Genomic DNA, 24,233 nt, shown 5'->3' with positions numbered 1-24,233 from the left:
AAAAAAAAAAAAAAAAAAAGACATGATATCTGACACCAAATGTGAACAGGATGCTTCCTCAATCTGCTTCAAATACAAGTTGTAGCTGCTCTGAACCTACGCACTTCCTGTAGTTTGGTACTGTTTATAAAAGGAACGCAAAATGAAACAAAATCCAGACCCAGCCTTGTTCCCAAGCTTGGCTAGTCCAAGAGTTCGGCTCTGAAGTTTTACTTACATGAGAAAGTTTTTTTGGTATAACCCAAAGTGTAAATTTAAAACACTATAGTTATATTGGTATAATTAAAGCCCTGTGCAGATACAAAACTTGTATTTGCATCTGATCCGCAAACATGGTCCAGAGATGCGTATATCTGCAGATTTGCATGACTCTAGGTATAACTCCTTGTGTGGAGACTTAGGTCCAATATTGACAAATCACTGAGGAATGCTATTGATGTAGCTTGAACTGTCGTAGAATGAGCTTGCACCCACTGAGGAGACATAGTTGAAGTTATTTCATATGCAGTCTTATGATGTTTAGAGATCATCTGTAAAGAGACTGCTTGCTGATCATATGACACAAACAGACAAGGTGAAGCATGAAATGGTTTAGTCCTGTCCAGATAGAAAACTAACATCTAACATATGGAGATGCTGCTTCTCCAGAGATGAATGTGAATTAGGAAAGAACAAAGGTAAATATATTACCTGGTTCAAAAAATCCAGAAATCACTCAATACTAAAATGTTGGATGTAGCCATAAAGTCACTTTCTCCTTGAAGAATTGTGTGTAAGAAGGCTCTGCCATCAAAGTCTGCAATTCACAGACTCTCCTCGCAGATGTTTTTATAACCAGGAATGAATTTTTTCCCACACAAAAGTGGGAAGCGAAAAGATTCCAGGGACTCAAACGGAGGTCCCATTAAGGCTGCCGGTCCCACAGTGGAACCGGGTCTTGGACCAGCAGATGGAGATGAAGGATTCCTATTAAGAATCTTGCTATCATGGCATTGGAAAAGACTGATTTTCCAAGAAGGGGGGGGGGGGATGAAATGCAGAAATCATTGCCAGATGCACCCTCAATGAGCTAAGCGCAAGGCCCAACAACCAAAGATGCATCAAATACTTTGAGATGTCTTGCATAGAGGCCAGCATCAGTTGAACTCTGTGGGCCAACAACCACACAGCAAACCACTTCCATTTAGCCAAATAGTAGACTTTCTACTGTTCAGCAGAACCTATTGAAGGCCGCTGAACAACACACTTCCTCCTCATTCAACCACGAAGCAAATACACAGTCAGATGCAGGGAGCTGAGCTCAGGATGCCAGGGATGATTGTGATTCTGCATTAGGAAGTCAGGATGGAGAGGAAGGTTATGGGAAGCTGAATCCACAGCACAAGGTCAGAGAACCAACATGGCCTTGGGCAGGCTGGGGCAATGAGGATGAGCTTGGCCTGACCCGCTTTCAGGTTGAGAATGACCTGTGAAATGATCAGGATCAGAGGAAAAGTGTACAGAAGAGCTAACTGCCAGCTGAGATGGAAGGGAGCCCAGACTGAGACCCTCGAGAGAGCAGAACAGAAGGCATTTTCTGTTGTTCCTTGTAGCAAACAGGTTGATTGTCAAAATGCTCCAAGCTGCAGAGATGATCTGCAGGGCACTTGTCTTAAGGGACCACTCATGACTCAGGGAATAATTTCTGCTGATGTCCATGAGATGATTCAGTGTGCTGGGCAACTGATTGGCTCTTGGAGTGATATGCTCCTCAGTGCAGAACTGCCACAACCTGGCTGCCTCTTGGCAGAAGACCCTGGTGTGAACTCCTCTTTTCCTGTTCACAAAATATATCACGGTGATATTGTCCATAAGTATGCAAAATAATGAGCCCCAATGTGATTCAGGAAGGCATTGTTGATGGCCCAAAGCTCCAGCTCGTTGATCTGCAGTGAGGCCTCCTGCGCTGACCACAGACCTTGAACTTTCAGCGACCCCAGTCCATCTGGGAGGCATTGCTGACAACAGACCTGATTGGTAGGGGCTGGACAAATGGAATGCCCTGGAATAGAGTTTCCAGAAACATCCATCACTGCAAGGAATCCAGGACCAGTTGAGGTAGATGGACCAATCTGTCCAAGGGGTGGAGAGTCAAATGGTAAACTATCCTGAGCCACATTCAAAGAGGTTGAAGATGCAACCCTGTGAGCAGGACCACCTGCGTGCAAGCAGACATGTGGCCCAAGAGTATCAGGCACATCTGAACTGTCATGGAAGGCTGAAACTGCAGACCAAGGTGAATCACCTGAAAATGGTCAGAAAGTAAAAACACTCGAACTCACACAGTCTATTAAGGCCCCAGGGAACTCTATTTTCTGAGCATGAACCAAAGTTGACTTCCCAGTGTTTAGGATGAGACCCAGTTGTGCAAGCGCAGTGTAGTGTCTATGTGAGAAAGAACTTCTTCTCTGGACCTGTCCGTCAGCAGCCAGTTGTTCAGATACAGGAAGATATGGGTTCCCTTCTTTCTGAGGTTCACTATCACCATGACCATACACCGTGGAACTATTTCCACCACTCCCAAGGTTAGCAGAGAGCTGACCAGCTCAGTGAGCAGTGTCTTGTGAGGAGGGTCCCTGAAGAGGGATGGGGAAGGGGGTGGAAAAGGGGTGTGGAGAGAAACTGGATTGCATAGACCAATCTGACAGTGTCTAGGACCCCGTTGTCAGAAGTAATTGAGTGCCAAGCACTGTAAATATGAGCTGGCCAGCCCCCAAAGAGACAGGGAGACAAAGAGGGCAGAGTAACTACTGGACCAGTGCTCTGGACTAAGGGGTCAGGTGATTAGCAGGCACTGAGAGAGGGCATGTGGACTGTCTGAAACCTGACCCTGACTGCTTCCTCTTGTGGGATCTATCCCTCTTTCTAGGGTAGTCCCGTTGTTTCAGGGAGAAAGGCTGCACAAAGGAATGCTGAGGGCAATATTGTTGCTGCTGCTGCATCCCATAGTGGCGTCTTTGTGTGGATGGCATGTATGCTCCCAAGGACCTCAAGGTAGCCCCTGAATCCTTAAAGGAGTGCAAAGTGTCATCAGTCTTGTCTGAGAACAAGACTCAGCCATCAAAGGGCAAGTCCTCAATGGCTTGCTAGACATTCAAAGCAATCCCAGAGTGTTGCAACTAGGAAGCCCTCCTCATAGTAACTGCAGATGCCGTCACCCTGGCCAATGTGTCTGCAACATGAAGAGCGGACTGCAAGGATGTTATGGCCACCAACGAATGCCCGAATGCAACGAATGCCCGAATGCAACGAATGCCCGAAACACCTCACATGGCCTCAAGCAACTAGTCCTCAAATTTGGACACTGCTGACCAGGTGAGGAAATTATACTTGGACAGCAAAGTTTGTTGATTCACAATCCTCATCTGTAGGGACGGCAAGCTGTAGATCTTCCTGCCCAGATGATCCAACCACTTGGAGTCTTTGTCCTGTGGGTAGACTTGAACCTACCCTGCCAGGCCCTGTCATTTAGTGCTGTTATGACCAGGGAATTCGTAGACAGATGGGAATAGAACCTTTCAAATCCTGCATGGGAACAAAGTAACATTTTTCTGTGTGCATAGGTATTGGTGATACCAAGGCCAGTGTACTCCACAGGGCTCTCGATGGCTCGAGGAACACGTCATTGACCAGGAGGGCCACTCTCCCAGGGACAGCAGGCTGTAGAATGTTTATCAGTTTGTGTGCGTTTTCCTGGAAAAACTCTGCCTTGATGTCCAGGGATGCGGCTACATGGCATAAAAGATCTTGGTACGTTTTGAAGTCCTCCGGAATAGAAGGGGAGGATGAACCAGGCAGCACAGCATTATCTGGTGATGAGGACAAGGGTCTCAGCTAAGTCAAAACCTGGTTTGGCGCTCGGGAAGATGCACCCAGAAGGGAGGATTCCAGCATTTCTGCAAGGAGGAGAACTGTCGAGACCTGGGCTTGCAGCTGATTTGAAGTCACCACTTACATCGATTGTTGCTGCCTTTCAGAAACCATTCTACAATGCCCCATACTGGCAATTAAATGGGTGCAAGCGCTCCTGGTGAGGATGTGCACAGCCAACACAAGGAGCATAGTGTGGATGTGTAAAACTACTTCAATTACTGCAGTGGCTGTACATCAACGTAGGTTGACTTAATTTTTTTAGTGTAGACTTGCCCTAAATATGAAGTTGAGAGACTATAACCACACAGAGCTCGAACTCCTGCCACAGGCGGTGAGAAGGAACTGGGGGAGGGGAGGGGCTGGGCACGGCTGCCTCATATAACGAGGGGAGGAGCCACAGCCACGAGGTGCAAGCACTGCCCATTTATGGGTACTGCTAGGCAAAAGCCTCTGGTTCTGGAAAACACACCTCAGTGACATACATCTCTGCAACTGCTCAAAAAACCACCATGTTTATAGTTTGTTCTGGTTAACACTTCATAAGTGCAACAGCCGCCAAATAACTATTTATTCCATTCTCAGTACTTCTTTTGGAAAAGTACCTATACTCAGACTCCTCTGAAAGAACCCTAGGCTCTTCTTCCAGCAAATGCATCTCCAACCTTGTCTTTCTCCTTGGACACTCAATTCTTCAGACCCTGGTTTTCTTACTAAAGCTATTTATTGTTGTAATATTTTCTTTTTATTAAAAAACCCCACCTTATTTCTGTTTTTGTCAGTTTCCCTAAAATATTCAGAGAAAGCATTTGCAATTCTTAAATGCATGCATACATTCTTCTATTTTTAATACTTATCAAAGAAAAAAAATCTGAAAATTTATAACCCACAGATTTTGTTTTCTATTAAGTTTAATCAAAACCAGTAATCAAACACAGCAGCCTTCTGCAAATATATCCATTCTATATATTTTTCTGATTATTTTCGACCATACTCAAGTTCAGTGAAGTGGCATGGTGCCTGAATTTTATCCAGCCATCAAAACTTTAGGTATAAAATTTATGGAGCACTGCATTGCTCAGGTGATCGGTAATGGGAGCTTGCTCTGTCTAGGCCCCCAGTAAAAATCTAACCCAGGTTAAGTGGGAATGAAAGTTTCAGTGTGACAGCTGCTTAGCCTGTGTGAAAGGAATTGGTAGTCTGTCCAGTCTGAGCGGATATATGCTCATGACAACAGAGTTATGCTCACAGGTATTGTTAATTCAATGCAAATTGCTACCTTTCATGGCAGTTTCAGCACAGAGGCCAAGGACTGAGTGAACATACAGAATTAACTTACCCTTACCCCTATAAACATTGTTACAGTCCCCAAGGACTGTTTCTTTACTTTGCTCCTAACTGGTGAAGGTAAAGAAAGGAGAGGTTCTAACCAAAGAGGAGCTGTTGCCACCCTGGTAGGCCTTACAAAAGCGCTATGGCAAGGGCTGCATCAAAGCGTTCCTGCCCCCATCTTAGCGTAAAAACAGGTTCACGCTAGCCCCCCACTGATTCTCTGGAGGCTGAGAAGACAGTATGTACCAAGGCCATCAAAGAGGCAGCTGACTAGAGAAGAGGCATTACAACATCACCTCAGAAACAGGTAAGACTATTGCCACAATCCAGGCACTTTTTCCCTGCCATCCTATTTTGGGAATAAATCATTCCTACAGAGCAGAAAAGTCCATATCCTGATGGATGGACATACAGAAAGAGTGGAAAGTTTGGGGCAAGCTATTCCTGAGAAGGAGCAAATCTTGGAAATACTAGAGAAAAATTATTAATAATTATTATCAGAGCCAAAATTCTAGCAGCTGAGGAGTCCATTCATCCGTGTGGACCCGCCCATTAGTCTCAGACACAGGGAGATACAAGCAGAAGTAAATGAGTAGTACAGTACCAAACACTGACGGATTAAGTTTAATTTTTATAGTACAATGTATTTCAAACTCTGCAAAGCAAAGTTGCAGATTCTGTCTCTGGAAGTTTATTGATTTAGCAGAAAAGTTAACATCTCTGAAACCACACAAGAGGAAAAAGGGTCTTATGCTGAAAACTGGGACACTGCTCAGGGTGCAAACAAGCTCTCTCTCCTCTTTTGTTCTTCACATCAAAGTTACAGTTTCTTAGCGTAACATGGTTTAGGCTTGGAATGAGGAGACTGGGTTCTATTTCCAATTATCTAACTGGCTCTCCATGTCACACTATACAGGTCAGTTAACAACTCTAGATGTCAATTTACCCGTCTGTAAAATGGGTAAAATAATATCTACCTTTCAGGGTATAGTGAGACTTAATCAATGTTTATACAGAATTTTGAGATCTTTAGATATGTAAATTATTATTGTTATGCTCTTATCTGTTGCCAAACAAATAGGAATCAATTATCCAACCTCAACTTCTTTCCCACTCACACTGACAAGTTTGTACGTATGCACACGCACACAACAAAACTGTTTAAAAGCCTTAGCATCTTTCTTGCTCTTCCATAACTGACAGGTAATTTTCCAAGGTCAGCTAGGGAGAGCTGTTTATTACAAGCATTAGTTTCTTCCTTTCACATCAAAAAGAGGTCATAGAGAACAATAGCTATCATAAACTGCTCTCTCTGTCTGTCCTCCCAGGTAAATAAAGAGCAAGTTTACTACAATTGCATGTGATCTCAAAATCTTCCCTGGTTGACTAGATTTGGTCTGATAGGGAAGTAAGCGCTCCACTTTAGGGAATTTCCGAGCCTGGTCCACTGGAAGGCAAGGGCGGGGGTGGGGGGGGGTGGGAGGGGGAAGAGGATTGCCATACATGGATATAACCCAAGTAACTCTTAATACTGACTGGCAAGGGAGTGCAGAGGGATTACAGGGATCTCTTGGGTCTGGCATGTAAATATTAGTTCACCAAAGAATTTATGTGAAGTCTCAAATGAAAGCCAGTGTCTCATGTTTTTATAGTCTGTATCAAGGTACAGTACTGGTCACCAGCAAGGAGGATGGGGGTGTGGGAAAGAGATCTCTATCTGGGGGTATACATCAAAGTTTTGCTCCACTATGGGAGACTAAGATGACATCCTGGCAACTTGCACTGGACATGTAAAAGGACAGCAATTTTGCTTCATGAAAAAGGGGCCTCAACCAGACCTGGTTGAAAGTGCCTAGAAAGCATGTTATGATTTTGTTTTATATTAACTGTTCGCTTCCAATATCCTTATTCAAGAAATAGTGAGTCTCTATTCTTTGACAATAAACTTATTCTTGTTTTCACAGTAAAAATATTTAAGTGCTATGATATTAAGCATAATGATGGTCCTGAGTTAAATCTTACGAGCTGGTATGTACAGTTCCTTTGGGAACCGCAGTCCTGGTAATTCTGTGAGTGTTCAGGGGATAGGGGGCTGGACATCGCAGGAAATACCCAGAGAATTTGGGTGTTAGCATGTGCCTATCACACCTGTACAGACACAGAAAGGCCTGTGGAGGCCTGGAAGATAGTGCTTGTGCTGCCAGAGGCTGTTGGTTTCAGGGAGCTGATCTACAACAGGCACAGACAAGACTGCTTCACACTAAGGGCAGGTAGTGGAGAGGCACCTCACAACCATGGGTACTTTTGGGGAGCGTCCCAATGGTAACACAGGCAACTACAAAACCTCTCTTAGGAAAAAACAGCATGCTAAAAAAGGAAAATTTCCCCCTAAAAATTGTGATTCATTCCCACACCCGAGCAGTATAAGATACCTATGACATTTTCACAGATCAACAGTCTTACAGACAATATTCAGCTAGATAATGTTCTCTTTATTCTCTAGAAACTAGTTTGAGACCATATTGGATCAACTTGTGAAATGAAAAACAAAATTACTGACTGACTCCAATTTCTCCCATTTCTACACAATGGACCTCAGACACCAGAGGTTACTGTTTCAGATAAAGGTTATTATCTTTAGAAACAAAAGAATCATTAAATCTTTTCTCCTAAATCTGAGACAGATTTCTACAATTAACTCTACTAAGATTGTAGCTATTGATCTTTTATATATAGTATTTCCTTCTAAAAATTCATTTGGTTGGCAATCAGCAAAATGCCAGAGTTTTGAGAGTTAAACTTCAAGTGTTAGTCTGTTGTATGCCTTCCTATGAAACATCTGATTCATGTATTTTACCATGTCTTTCTTCAAGTACTACTTATAAGTAGGACTTAAACCAGGTCAGAACTAATTATTTGTCCAAATTGTGTTGTGTAACCTTTGTTTTTATTGTTTATATTTGCCACAAGAATTGCTTCTCAAAGATTTATGTATACAAGAATGTATATAAAACGTGATGACAGCAATATTCTGAATGCCACTGGAAAAATCTGTCATCAATGAACAGTTTGGGGTTTTTTTTTTAATAAAAAAGGTTTATCTGGGTTATTTGGTATTAAAGTGATTTCATATAATAGTCAATGAAATAAATCACTTCAATGAAAAAGAGAAGATGAAAATACTTAAACCTAAGCAGGGAAAAATCAAAGTTGATTCAGAACCACATTAATGAGCAACTTCTACCCTGAATAAGATTAAATTTCAAGGAAGTTACAATAAAAAGTACGCAATGGGCTTGTCTTCCATAAATCACACATATTTTGTATTCATCAAGAGCACACTAACACAACATAACATTTCCCTAGTATGAGTTTGTCAATAAAACACAAGTAAAAAGGTAATGAGAGAGAACTGGAAATGATCAGTGATATACTTATATGCTATCAATATTTTAACAAGCAGCTCCAAATTTGCTCTCTAGCCTGTGAGGAACCTTACATTTATGACTCTACTGTGAGTGAGTGTGGGGAGGGAAGGAAAACGTGGAGTCTGCCTATGCTTTCTTTAGAAATGTTTTGAAACTACCTTTCATTTGGTACAATCTAAGCCATCTTAAAAGGCTAACCATTTGCTCTTTAGGAGCATTATTACAAGCCTGATCTAGAAGAGATGTTCTATTAGTATTGAAGTGGGGATTTAATTGTATTAGAAGCAAGGGAATCAATACAATGTTCCCCTTTCAGATGGGCATGCAGAAGTTTAAGGAGGTGCTGCTGGAAGCCATCGCCATTCCCTCAGTGAAGCGGATGACAATTAAGTGAAGAATACCAATCTTTAAATAGATTAGCCTCTGAGCAGGGGATTAACAAGTGAAAATTTTCCATTATTGGGATAACTGCAGCTTCCTCTGAAGAGTCTGGTAGTGACCACTGTTAAAAACAGAATATTGGACTTGTCTGACAACTCTTGTGATCTCACCAATAGTCACAGTTCCTGTACTCCTCTTAGCCCCTGTGTAGTTTCCAGTTGCATCACTGGAAGAACTACAGCAGACACTTACATACAATTTCAGAAAAGAGGAAAATGGACCTTTGAACAATTTCTGCAACATATAAGATGTAAACATACTTATCATACCAAATACACAAGCCTTTTCACTTCTTTTTATATTATACTCTTTTTTTTTTATACTAATTGTGATATCCTTCTTGTGGTACTTCAAGTAGTAACACAGTATCTAACACAGTGTCAGTGGATTGTTTGAGAAATATTTCTTCTATACTCCAGTAACATGAGCTATCTACCAGCGTTTTGTGATCTTTTGTACAAGAAGAACTATATTCGGGAGATGGAAATTAATTTTCTCAACTTAGCCTGTGATTACCCAAAATATGCTCCTGGACTTTTTGTACCAAAAGAAGAGGAGCTAAAGGCAGGTGTCTGGAGTTGGCAGGAATAGCATTATCAGCATAAGCAGAGTATGTGAAAGCAGTTTTCTGAAACTATACAATGAAACCAAACTGATGCTGTCTAGTAGTAATGGAGATTATTTCTTTGCTGATGGATAGCAAGTATGCAGTGTAGTACGCAAAACTCAAAGCTGACTAAGATCTGAAGAAGGGAATTCCTTTGGCTCATGAAAGGAGATCTTTGCTATGGTAAATAGCTGATTACATTACACATATAAGTCTGTATATTAAGTATATGCTAGAGTTTTCTATGCTGATAGATATCATGAAGCTTGAACAACCTGAGGAGACTCATACAACTCATATATATAAAGGCATATGTATACAAGTGAAATATTTATTAACAGAATGTTTTAATCAGGCCATTTCATTGTATGCTACACAAATTTGCTTAAAGCTGTTTAAAATTAAATATAAAATGTGTTCTTACCAAAATAACTTGGAAAAGTACAGGAACAAGATTACTTTCTTCAACAAGGCTGTAAAAAATAATTAAAACACATTTTTATTTATATTAATGATCTGTTATTTAACACAATGAACTTACACAGGGAGCAGTGCAGCAGAAGTCTTTGATACTAAAATCTGTGACCTAGAACCTCATTCTTTGACTAACTTTTCATATAAATGAATTCCACTCCAGCTATTAAATAGAAACAGCAATGTAATTCTTCAGTGGAAATTACTCCTTGGGCTGGCCTTACTGATGTGAAGCAAATGAGTGGAACAGTAAGAAAATTAATATTTTTAAATGGCAGAAATTAATTAAAATTCAGAAACATACTATCAAACAGGCAATGTAGATGGTGAAATAATTTGAACTAATAGACCACAAAGCATACAGTGAATTTATAAGTATGCTGTGTGGTAATTTTATATGTATGCCCAATTAAATATCTTCTCTACTCTAAAATAACACGGTCCAATGAATTTGCAGCATCTTCTTTAAAAAAAAAAAGTATTGGGAACTGATCAACCAGCATATTCTAAATATTTTCTCCATAAAAATCAGATACAGATCATATATCATAAGAGGGGAATATTCAGAAAAAGGACCACAGCAACAACAATTTAGATTTACACAGCATTTTTCATCCTACAACTGCAAAAAGTTTTTTATGTGTATTAATAAATTAACCTTCACAACATCCTTGTGAAGTAACCATGGGTTAATTTGCTTCCTTTTAAGTTCCCACTCAAATCAATGAGAGTTAACAGGAACTGGTCCCTTGCTTTAAAAGTGTTCTACTCTGTTTTAATAATTTAATCTTAATAACTTACCTCATACAAAAATCAAACTAAGTTAAAAGAATGTTAAGACCACAACGTCAAACACTAGAAGTTCAAAAATGCCAACATTAAGATCGCTTTTACCACCTTAATTTGACCCCCTTGTATCTCTACATTATGTGATCAAGCAGTTAAAACTATATCATACTGTTTTTTCCACAGGATTCAGTGCACGGGATGGATGGTGCTCACTCGTTGGGAAGCTATTCGGTATTTCATTTTATCTCATCACTCAATGTGCTACACCATGGCTTAGTCACCACACACCATCCAAACCATGCCACTGAATAAAGAATTATTAATTTTCTCATGGGCTTTCATTTGGTGCTTTCACCATTTATGTTTGTGAAGCATGAAGATTCCCAACATCCCCATGAGATTAGGTGGTATTGTTATCCCCATCGTACAGATGAGGATCTGAAGCATTAAGAGATCAAGGCCAAAACTATCCAAAGTGTTCACTAATTTTGGTTGTCAAACTGGAGATGCTTAAAATCTACTTTTTCAGAATACTTGGTATAGTAATACTATGCAGATGAGCCAAAAGCAAACGGTGAGACTCAGACTTTGCTAGGGGATTTCATAGCTACTATTTGCTAGACCATAGGGTAATGATGAGACTCTGAAATCCTGAGGTCAATTCCAGATTTTGGAATGGAGTTTGCTCTATTAGTGTAAACTCTTCAGTACTTGTCCTCCACCAACCTAACCCCTTCTAACCAGTACTCATGTCCCACCAGCCTGTCCTTTTCTGTACCTATCGCCCTGCTCCCCCACAATCTGACCCTGTCTCTTTCAACATCTACCCATACCCAACCTGCTCTGCCCAGCTCCACACCCTTACATTTCAGGGAAGCTTTCTTTTCTTCTATGCTATCTGGGTGTCAGCAGGGGGAGCACCGAGATCATAGAAGACAGTCTCCCTGATACCACTTCTTATGCCTAGTAGCACAATAATAGCCAGAAACAGCAATTACACAAAGTCCAGCTTGGCTCCTGTAGCTCTATGTATATCCCAGAGTAGTACTTGTAGGTGGAGACGAGAGTTGAAACCTGGGCTCTCATGGAATGAGTCTGAACCCCAGTGGGTGGCAGCATACCAGTGGGAGGCAGCATGCCAGATACTTGGTAGCAGAGTGCAATGTACCCTGAAATCCACTTGGAGATTCTCTTTGTTGAGACTGCCTGATCTTTCACTCTTTCAGCTGTTGCAACGAACAGTCTGGGGGATTATCTGATTGGCCTTTTCCTCTGCAGGTAAAAGGCCAAGACCCAACATATTTTGATGGAGTGGAGTCGTCATTCCTCTTCTGAGGCATGTGGCTTCAGGAAGAAAACAGGTAAGTGAATGGATTGATTAATGTGAAACTGGGAGACGACCTTTGGCAGAAGTTTGGGATACAGGTGCAGGGAGACTTTAGCTATACGGAAAGTTGTGAAAGTAGGGTCTGCCATCATGGCCCCAAGTTCACTGACCCTCCTTGGTGAAGTGATAACAAGGAAGGGGACTTTCATGGCAGCTATACGGAAAGTTGTGAAAGTAGGGTCTGCCATCATGGCCCCAAGTTCACTGACCCTCCTTGGTGAAGTGATAACAAGGAAGGGGACTTTCATGGCATGGAGGGACACGGAGCATGACGACAGTGGTTTGAAGGGTGGTTTAGTTAGTGCAGATAGAACAAGGTTGAGGTCAAGCAGGTAGCTCTGGGTTTTATGGGTTGGAAGGTTCTGATGAGGCCTTTCCAAAACTTAGAAGTCAAGAGGTGTGTAAGACAGTGTTCTTCACTGGGGAGTGGAAGGTGCTAATTGCCGCTAGGCGGACCTTGAGAGAGTTGAAGATAAGACTGGATGCTTTCAAAAACAGGATATAGTCCAGGAGGAGGGGAATCCCCACCACTTCTAGGGAAAGTCCCTTTTATTTTGGTGCCAGCAGGCAAAATTTTTCCACTTGGCCCCGTAACAAAGCCTAGTGGATTCTTTCTTGCTGCTAGAGAGGATGTTTTGCACTTCTGATGAACATGTCCTTTCTAGAGAAGATGCCCATCCAAATACCACATTCTGAGGTGAAGCCACCTGTGGTTTAGGATGTCTGATCTTGCCGTTGTGCTGCATCAGTAGATCTGGGAAGGTGGGGATGGGAATTGGAGGACAGGCTGACATACAAAGGAGGTTGGGAAACCAGCACTGTCTGGGCCACCAGGGGGTGATTAGGGTGATTGTCACTCATCTCATCTGATCTTGTGGAGTACCCGTGGTAGGAGCAGGAGACGAGGGAAGACGTAATTGAATTGGTTCGGCCAGGGGAGAATGAGGGTGTCACCCTGGGAGTGATGACCCAGGCCCCTACTGGAACAATATGCACTGCATTTTCTGTTCACTGCGGATGCAAAAAGGTCTCTGATCAGAGTTCCCCGTTTGTTGACTATGTCCGATAATACAGTGTTGTGGAGTTCCCACTCATGATTGACCATAAATTGTCTGCTGAGCAAGTCGGCAATTAGATTCTGTGCTGAATGCAGCACATCTTGATGAGAAGGTATAATCTCCCTAGAGGCAGAGAGGGTCCAGAAAAGTGTGGAGATACTACGTCTCCCAGAACAAACATGTCCTGGGGTTCTGACACTCTCCCCAGTCTCCCAGAAGTTAAGGGCATCCACTCTGTACCCAGTACCAGCACTGGAGCGATGGGCTTCCCCGAAACAGAATGGTCTCTTGTTTTATGGGGCACTGATGTTGTCAGTGTTGGTGGTCTGTACCCAGTACAGGTGGATCTGCCTTCTTGTGAGGCCTCTTCTCATGTTTATGATGCTTGGCATGTGTTCCCCCTCCACGGCTGGAGCCCGTGGAAGGAGTGTCCCTTTTCTTGGGCTTGCAGGAAGTCTTACTGCCGTGCTTAGGGTCATGGTTCCTCACCTCCTGACTAGACCCTGGTGTGGGGTCCATAGCGGTGATACCACCAGTGTCAGACTCGGACTCTGTAGCTGGAGGGGCACTCCTGGATGTCACAGGCCAGTGTACAGGGGAGGTTTTGCCCAGCCTGGATTCAAATGAGGCCTTATGGCAACTTCCATGATGTGCTTCTGGAGGTGGAGAGCCCGACCTTCTCAGGTATGGCTGGGGAAGGACTGGCAGACACTGCATCTGGATATGATGTGGCCCTCTCACAAGCAGTAGAGACAGCATTGATGTTCGTCCTTACTAAAGATACGTGGGTAGGAGGCACAAATCTTAAAGCCTGGGGTCTTTGGCATAGTCTAGTATACATGCGTGGGTACATGGGAGGAGGGGTTACAAAGAAAAAATAAGCCCCCAAACTATCTGTTCTACTCTAAAACTACTAAAAACTATTTAAAACAATCAAAACAGTGAAATTCTGTAAAAACTAACTATATACAACTTTGTTAAAATGCACCACACGTAAGTGGATCCTGATTGTTCCAACCAGGACCACGCAGCGGTGAGAAGGAACTGGAGACACAGTCGGTCTGCCCTGTCCTTTATCACCTTGGACAAAACCACGGGGCACATGCGCGGACCAACAGACATTATTTTTAAATCCTCTGGCTCCAGATGCTTGGTGCATGTATGCGAAATCCTTGTGGAATACAATAGGAACCCTCACTCGAAGAACCACCATCACTGGCCTCTTCTCTTAGGTTATTAAAAATGGTACCAATTTTTAAGGATGTTTCTGATGATGAAGACCTCAATGACTGCTAGGAATTCAACTGACCCCACGTACTCATTTCATATAGGCCACTTAATTGTCATCTCAAGATGGATTTGAATTGGTGACTGAGAATCACAAGGCTCCTTATTTCAAACTTGTAAGCCATCCAAAACCTGAACATACACCTTATGTATTATGTTTCTCTCTGAACTATAAAAACACAGAGTAATAATTAAACTTAAATTAACATTTCTCCCCACCCTTACAAGTCTGTCATTATTTGCAATTAACTTATTTTCTATTAATCACCTTATTTTCTGCATACCTGCAGTGCTTCTGGTAACTTTAACATATAAATCGCAGTTCTTGGAGGACAGAGCTAGGTACCCAAGGGAAAGAAACACACAACTGCAGAGCACAGTGAGGAAGCATTTATCCTGAAAAGGTTTGAGATAAAGTGCCACAACCTAACTATAACTTTATAACAATATAACAAGATCATAGAATCATAGAATATCAGGATTGGAAGGGACCTCAGGAGGTCATCTAGTCCAACTCCCTGCTCAAAAGCAGGGCCCATCCCCAATTAAATCATCCCAGCCAGGGCTTTGTCAAGCCTGACCTTAAAAACTTCTAAGGAAGGAGATTCCACCACCTCCCTAGGCAACGCATTCCAGTGTTTCACCACCCTCCTAGTGAAAAAGTTTTTCCTAATATCCAACCTAAACCTCCCCCACTGCAACTTGAGACCATTACTCCTTGTCCTGTCCTCTTCCACCACTGAGAATAGTCTAGAACCATCCTCTCTGGAACCACCTCTCAGGTAGTTGAAAGCAGCTATCAAATCCCCCCTCATTCTTCTCTTCCGATCAGGTTTTTTAAAGTACCATTCCACTGGACAGTTTTCAAGCACTGTATCAGCATGATTATCTTAGGCAACATAACTCAAAAATGAATTTGACCTAGCACACTACATTGAAATATAGTATAATTTCAAGTGAAATAAATATTATAGATTTTTGGCTAAAATAAATTCTCTCCTAAGGGTTCAGTTTCATATCTGAACCTCTGAACATTTTGTAACACCATGCACTGTTATGTAGTGAAGTTAAATTCTGGTTAATAAGCAACTTGTTGTACAATGATGTACTTCTAGCTAATTTTCACATTCAATAAAAATATCTGAAGACAACTTTACTGTGAAGAAGGGCAGGGAATAAACTGGAGCATGCTTTTCAACTGAATAGCCACATTTGTGTTCAGAAAAATAAACATTATTGAGAGGTCAGGCAAATAAATTGAGAAAGTAAGTTCTGCTCTCCTACTCCATGTAACGTTTGTTATTTCTTTCCCCTCTGCCCTCACCTGAAACTTAGTACTGATTACTTTTTTCCCTTATGTCCCTTAGAATACACATCAGATGTTTAGAATTTGCAGAGCTGCCATGTGTATATAGACATAGATGGAGCACATCTGCTAATCAACTCAAAACATGGGATACAAAGTGCCATGGTAGTTGCGCAGACACATGTGAAAATAATTCATGTGCACTGACACTCAAACGTAGTCAATTTCCCTTCCACATACAAATATGTAAAAACATATATACAAACAACATGGTATGTTCTATATAAAACATACAATGCAAAAGAGGAATACAATTTATAAAAAGGAATATGAATATTTCAAAGTTAAAGAAGAAAACTCAATTTAAGGACAAATTCTTGATCCTGTGAAGTCAACGGTAAGACACCCAAACCTTAGGGGTGCTCTACCAGATCCTTTACACAGGTTACAGCAACATGAAGGCTGACCTTATCTGATCCAGCTTCGAATGGTCACAAGAGGCTGTTACAGCAGTTGTACATCACCAGGTCATAGGAGAGTCCCTGCCATGCCTCCAGGACAGCAGTTGGGAAAAAGGAAAACCATGGGTAGTTCTACACCACCCAAGCATCTCTCTGTGTATGGGAGAAACTCCAAGGCCCAATCTGCCAGGTTAACAGCATTTTTGTAATGGTGTGGAATGGCACAAAGTGGCTGGAGCACAGACTAGAATCAGGAATATAACATCACTTTCTTTTTTAAAATAAAAATTTAGATTAGACTGGATGCTTATGTGGCAAGGAGTTAATTATGAAGGACATTCTGTGGTCATGGAATACAAGGGATCCTGATTATTAAAAAGCTACATAAATTACCTATATATTCTGTTCATGTACAGCAAAGTACAGCTAAAATAAAACTGATCATTCTTAGATTTTAAAGGTCATCTGCAAACCTTTAAAATGCAAGTGTGGAATAGCTGCAGGCTTTAAAGAAAACTTTGCATGCAAAACTAAAGGCATGAAGTCAAGTCATATGGTGTATTAAGACATTCCTGTGACAAAGTTTAAAACTGAATTACAATGACTGGGGAGAGAGAGAGAGATTACCATGCTCTCTGTTGCTGGCTATCATTTAGAGAACATTCTGGGTTTTACAAAGGAAAAGCCTTAAAAATTGAGGAGGGAGAAAGGAATTTGAATTTTAGTTCACCCATTGAACTCACTTTATAAATGGTTGTATCTTCAAATAAGTTATCAGAAAGGAAAATACAGACAAAATACTTTATTATATTAATCAGTCATACATATTGCATATTGTTTGGAAAATATACAGATGCTTTATATATTTAGGATTATCTTTTATTTGTACATAAGTGACACTGTGTATATAGTATTTTATCTATGCCCATATTTAAATAATCAACTTGCACTCAGAACTTCTAATTGATTGTGTCATATTATAAAGGAATGCAGTCATATCTTACTGATATTAATAAATACCACCTTCTCACTGAATCATTGACTTTTCATAACATTAATAGGATGAGCTGGGACTTGTGCTTCGATTTAAAATAATGGGCAGAAGAATTTATTTTTAAGACATTCTAGTTTGCTTTATGGCCAAAAGGAAACCCATGGTATGAAATTTAACACAAGGCAAAGATTTTTTTAAAAAAATTTTAAACACACTGCTTACATAATTCACTAAACTAGAGAACCAAAACCAGCCATTTTAAATTCAAGTCTGTAGAATAAAGCTGGATTTAAAGTCAAACACTTATGGAAATACTTCTCACAAGTATTATCTTCATAATGGTTGGTTATTATGCCTACTATGTTTACAGTGGAAGTAGTAATGCTTTTGTATTTATGAATGGATGCAACTTCACACTCCAACTAAATGTTTTTTTAACCTGCAACACTCTGCTACTGTAATTTCCTTTTGCACATCAAAGTTACAAATTATTATGATTAAAGAACTATACATGAGAAAACATTTTCCTTCCTTGCCCCCAACATCTTTGGTTTCAATTTCCAGTTCTTGTATGTCTTAATATGGAGTATCTAATTTGGGGCATATCTTAAATCATGAGCAGCATTAAAAAAAGGAATTGAGGAAGGAAAAACAACAACTTGATAACTACAAGCCTGATCATGAAAGGTGTATGAACCCTCACAGTTCCCAATGAAATACAAAACTTGTGGCAAGATCCATGGTTTGGAGTTTAGCCTTCTGTTCAGGCTAGTAAAATGTGGGGTTTTGGGGTTGGAATAATATACCAACCTAGGCAGGGGTGTGTGCAGGAAATTAAATTTGACTGCTTTTGGAGGGGCACATTAAACACACACTGCTAGAAGTTGCAGCACAGCACAGACACACACGTCCTTGAAGTTGCAACCACTAGTGGACATGATGGCTCTAGACCAGAAAGATCTGTCTCCAGTCTCTTCCTAGGGAGAAGTGAGGGTGCTCCCTGCTTCTCTGAGGGCAAATAGACCCCCTTAGTTGCTCTTAACCCCCCCTTTCTTGAGTCCCCCCCCTTAGTATCCTTGTCCTAGGGACTGTTCCCCTTAGTGCTTCTCCCACACTCAGTGCCCCCTCCCTCATGGCACAGCCCTATACCCTCATCTCTCCCTTCCCTATACTCCCCCACCACCATTGGGGACCCTGTGCTTCTCCCTCCCACTCTGACTGACTCTTTCCTTGCCTGCCCCACCCCCAGAGACCAGGGATCACAGATGCATGGCCAGCTGTAGCCCTCCGAAAGCTTTGCTTGCTGTGCGGTGCCCTTTGCCATGGGGCCAGGCTGTCATCGGCACTTGTTACTCCAGCTGGGGTGGCTGTCCTGGGTAGTAGAAGACTACTACTGGTTAGGAGGACTGTCACTCCGTATCATTGCTGCTGCTGGTTGGCGAAGGCAGATGGCTGTGGATAGGTGGGTGAGCTAGTGCAGCAGGGGAAACTGACCACAGGTCAGAGCTCTGCGTGGGGCTAGGGCATGCTCCAGGAGCAGACTTCTAGTACAAAACTTGTAGGGGGGCAGGTGCCCCCCATCCTCCCTAAATGGTGCCCCTGAAGGGGAGGACGAAGACGAGGAAGAGGAGCTCAGCTAGCAGCCAGCTGCCCTGCTGCTTCCTCCCTCCCCAGGGTACAGGGACACAAGGAGATTTGGTTCGGGCGGGGGGGAAGAATGTCCCTGCTTGCCCCCCTTGTGCATGCCCCTGAATCTAGAGAAAAAGAGAATTTGCTGAAATCAATGGAAATTACAGGTGCTTAGCACTTCAGCATCACACCCTATGTTGGACGAGCAGAACAGCAAAACAATGCCAGCACTCTATTTTTCTAAATCAGTTTGGTTACCAAATATTATACTTTTGTACATGCATCCTGCTTGAACACTGGGCTAAACTCCATCAATGAAAACTGCAGATTTCTTGACGACGCTTGGGGTTTGCACTGGTGCAGCTACATTGTTGGCTGGCCAGTGATTAACAGAAGTGTGACAAATCCCCACTGTAGAAAAGGGATGAGTTTTCCAAAGCACTGAGGTGACTTTGGAGCCTAAATGCCACTAACTTGCAATGAGACAAACTTCCAAGGGCCTAAGCCCCTTTTGAAAAAGGACTTCAGTCACTGTTGAAAATTTTACCCAAGGTCTAAGGATGCATTTTGTGGCTGCCAAAGAGCAGGCACATATTTTTTAATAAATGCCAAAGACTCATGATAAGTACATGCAATTTTGTTTTCTGGATACACCCACTATGTGTAAACAAAAACACTTGTGGTACTGTAACAGCTGATGGAGTCACAGGCTCTTATTTAAAATATAGGATTGGCTGTGTTTTCATTTCTCATTACACAGCATAAATATCCCCTCTGGAGGGGCAGCAATGCAATGACCAATAAATGTCTTCTAGGAAAATCAGAGTTCAACATATAAAAGAGAAATTGGCTTGGAGACCTACGAAACAATTTAAGAGTTCATGCTTAATATATCAGATTGCATTCCAGTCAGTTCCTAATTATTCTGTACTTTTGTTCTGGAACATTGACTGGAAGAAACAGGTGAGCAAATGCTTTTATAGACAAATTTAAAAATTAATGAAAGCAGGAGCACAAAATGAATGTATAGTTTAAATGTTAGAATTCTAAACAATAGATGTTAACACCACTAAGAAGTAAGAATAATAGTAAGAGGCCAATATGGCTGCATCACAAGCTCTTTAATGACCTGAAAATCAAAAAGGAATCCTACGAAAAGTGGAAACATGGACAAATTGCTAAGGAGGAGTACAAAAGAATGGCACAAGCATGAAGTTACAAGATCAGAAAGTCTAAAGCAGAAAATGAGTTATACCTAGCAAGGGATAATAAAGGCAGTAAGAATGGAGTCTAATAAATACATTAGGAGCAAGAGAAACATGAAGGGAAGTCCACTACTTAGCTGGAAAGGAGAGCTAATAATGTATGACATCAAAAAGGCTAAGGTGTTTAATGCATATTTTGCTTCCTTCTTCACTAAAAAGGTTAACTGTGACCAGATGATTACCACAATTAATAGTAACATCTAGGGGGAAGGAACACAAGCCAGAATAGGAAAACATGTTAAAGAATATTTAGATAAGTTAGATGTATTCAAATTGATGGCAACTGATGAAATTCATCCTAAGGTACTTAAGGAAATAGCTGAACCAATCCGTAGAACTATTAGCTATTACCTCCAAGAACTCTTGGAGGATGGATGAGGTCCCAGAGGACTGGAAAAGGGTAAACATACTACCTTCACAAAGGGGAACAAAGAGGACACAGGGAATTGTATACCACTCAATCTAATTTAGATATCTGGAAAGATACTGGAACAAATTATTAAACAATCTATTTTTAAGCACCTAGACAAAGTAATAGCCAACACAGATTTATAAAAAAAAAAAAAAAAGCCAAACCATAACCTAATTCCCTTTTTTGACAGGATTACTGGCCTAATGGATGGGGAGAAGCAATAGGTTTGGTATATTTTGGTTTTAGTAAAGCCTCTGACACAAAAGACTTTCTCATAAGCAAACTAGATCAGTGCTACTCAAAGTGGTGGTCCACGGACTGGTGCCGGTCCGTGAGCCATTGGCTGCCGGTCTGCGTGCACATTGGGGAAAAAAATTGCCAGTCCCCCAAATCAGACAGCTTGAAAAGCACTGATCTAGATTAAATTATTTCAGCTGGGAACACAACTGTTTGAAAAACCATACTCAAAGAGTAGTTATCAAACTGGGAGGTCATTTAGTTGGGATTGGTCCTGCTCTGGGCAGGGGGTTGGACTAGATGGCCTCCAGAAGTCCCTTCCAACTCTGTTATTCTATGATCTAGTGGGGTCCTGCAGGAGTCTGTCCTGGGTCTGGTACTCTTCAATATTTTCATTAATAACTTGGATAATGGAGTGGAGAGTATGCTTATAAAATTTGCTGATGACACCACATCTTCAATTAGCCAAAAAGTAATCTCCAGCTGGGAATTCCCCAGCATGGAAGAATCCAAACTCCAGTTGAAACCAACGATAGGGGTCACTAAGTTTAAAACAAGGACATATACTTAATATCCAGCATCATATTCAATTCAAAACAATTTTGACAAAATTAGAGAATTGGTCTGAAATCAACAAGATGAATTTCAATGAAGACAAGTGCAAATTACTACACTTAAGAAGGAAAAATGAAATGCACAACTAAACAATGGAGAATAACCAGCTAGGTAGTAGTACTGCTGAAAAGGACCTGGGGATTGTAATGGATCACAAATTGAATCTGAATCAACAATGTGATACAGTTTCAAAAAAAGAGACATTCTGTGGTATATTGGCAGGAGTGTCGTACTTAAGAGATAGGAGGTAATTGTCCCATCTATTTGCCACCGGTGAGGCCTCAGCTGGAGTATTGTGTCCAGTTCTATGCCTCACACGTTAGGAAAGATATGGACAAATTGGCAAGAGTCCAGATGAGAGCAACAAAAATGATAAAAGGTGTAGAAAGCCTACCTATGAGGAAAGGTAAAAAAAACAGGCATGTTTAGTTTTGAAAGAAGACAGGGGGACCTGAGAACAGTCTCCAAATATGTTAAGAGCTATTTTAAAGAGGATTGTGATCAATTGCTCTCCATGTCCACTGAAGGGAGGACAATAAGTAATGGGCTTAATCTGCAGCAAGGGAGATTTAGGTAGGAAAACCTTTCTAACTATAAGGATTACTTAACTTCTGGAACAGATTACCAAGGAAGGCTCCCTGTCGCTGAAGGTTTTTAAAAACACATTAGACAAACACCTGTCAGGGATGGTCTAAGTTTACTTGGCAAGGCCTCATCTTGAGGGGATGGACTAGATGACCTCTCGAGGTCTCTTGCAGCACTACAATTCTATGATTTTATGTTCATGTTACAACTGTTACTTTGTATAGTAGCAGAGGCATTTTTTCTGGGGGTCATAATTACATGGCAAATAAGACAACAAGGCATTGCTATGGTAAGGTTTGAATGAGTTTACTTCATAGCAGTATAAGTCTAAGAAGATACTGAAGCAGGTATATGAAGAACAGATATCTTCAAGTAGCCAAAAACTAATTGCCAGCTGAGAATTCCCCAGCATGTAGGAATCTGTGACAACCCAGTTGGAAACAATGATAGGGGGTCACTAAGTTTAGAACAAAGACATATACTTAATATCCAGCACTACAGTCAAGTATTTCTGCAGAAAAACAGAGCTTGTCTACCACAAAGCAGGAAGATGAACTATGAGGACCTATGGATTATTCCATCCTTAGTACTGTACTTCTAGTTATATAGGCAAGTTAATATTAGAAGAGTAAAACCCCATTGCAAATATCAAAATTAGAAATTGCTTTTATATATTTCTACTTTTCCCCCTTCTTTGGCTTTCCCCATATTATAAGGTGATCTCTCAAGCTATTTTGGTGACATCACTGGTAAAGTAGTTAGACGCTCAGCTACTAGAATGATGGGTACTACAGACAATAGGCACATGGAAAATACCGTGAGACATTAATTATATAGGAGTTTAAGGATTATAATCTGGAGGGAAGTCCCAGTTCCCTTTCCTAACTTTTGAAGGATACCAGAGGAGCCAATTGTTTTGTTTCAAAATACTACCTGTTTCCCAAACAAAGTTCACAAACAAGTATTTCCATCTCAATGAAAGTTACACAGATGCAGACATAATTCTCATAACCTTAATCTATCAGTTCTCATAGACTACGTATATGCTCTTATAAGCGATGCTGGACATGGCACTTTTCTCTCTGAGTTAGTATTAAACCCCAGTGCTGAGTTGGAGTGCTGCTGGAGTACACAGTGCTGCTGGGGATTCTACCTTGTGGATGATGGATATACACGATAAAGAAAAAAGGTGACTTCTTTTAGCCATTAAAAATCCGACCGCACTTTTCACAAGAATGGAGGTGGCAATGTCGTGGGCAGATTCCAACTTGAATAGTTATATTTATCTTACCTAATTTCCCTTCAATTTAAATTAGCTAATTTATTCTTCACTTCCTGTTCCAAATTGTGTAGTTTCGCTAATCATTTTCTGTGATTCACACTAGAAGCTCTTATATTTTAGCGATTAAGTGATGTAAGTGCTGTTCTATTCATAAAACACACACAACAACAATAAAATACATGTACATATTATTAAACACAATATTTGTACAAAAAAGAAAATCCAAAGCAAACCATCCCATTTAATTCACCTTCAGACAAGTCTCAGATAGGTTTGCTCTGCCCCATAGGTCAACCAACTACGGCTGCTTTGCACCAGTGGGTAGGTTAATTACAGTCAAGAGCCTGTAACAAGGATGCCCTGGTATTAGAATAGAGAATTTTCTGGTTCTGCAATAAATGTTACTGGAATTGATTAGTTAGAGCTTGCTCTATAACCTTCTGCAAAAATTGAAGAGTAAAGCTAAAAAGCCTCTCCACTCATACACAACCCAAAATTAGAATCACTTTGCAGTCTAATGCCAAGAAAACAATATTTATAAATGTGCATAATGAATTCCAAGTAGCTTCTTCACAATTTCACCACAAGAAAATGGCTTGAAGCCGCCTCTCCTTCTGCCACAGCTCTGGTTGACTAAGTGTTAACATCACCCTCAACTAACAACTCTGCCAAAGAAAAACAAGAATAAAATTTGATTGCAGAGAACAATAATTTTGGCATGGTCTCATTGGACAG

General features: G+C 41.1%; 1 protein-coding gene across 3 annotated transcripts in view; it reads right to left on the bottom strand.

Moving 5' to 3' along the window:
- Positions 1 to 24,233, bottom strand: part of ULK4 (unc-51 like kinase 4) — a 388,775-nt gene that overhangs the window by 173,563 nt on the left and 190,979 nt on the right. For all 3 annotated transcript variants that reach the window (XM_073333132.1, XM_073333131.1, XM_073333133.1), the window contains one exon: positions 10,142 to 10,190. In XM_073333132.1, the coding sequence (XP_073189233.1) occupies positions 10,142 to 10,190 (49 nt within the window). The remainder of the gene's footprint in view (positions 1 to 10,141; positions 10,191 to 24,233) is intronic.

This window comes from Lepidochelys kempii, chromosome 2 (assembly GCF_965140285.1).
Source record: "Lepidochelys kempii isolate rLepKem1 chromosome 2, rLepKem1.hap1, whole genome shotgun sequence".
Classification (NCBI taxonomy): Eukaryota; Metazoa; Chordata; order Testudines; family Cheloniidae; genus Lepidochelys; species Lepidochelys kempii.
Note: the sequence above shows the minus strand (reverse complement) of the source record. Positions and strands in the feature narration are given on the sequence as shown.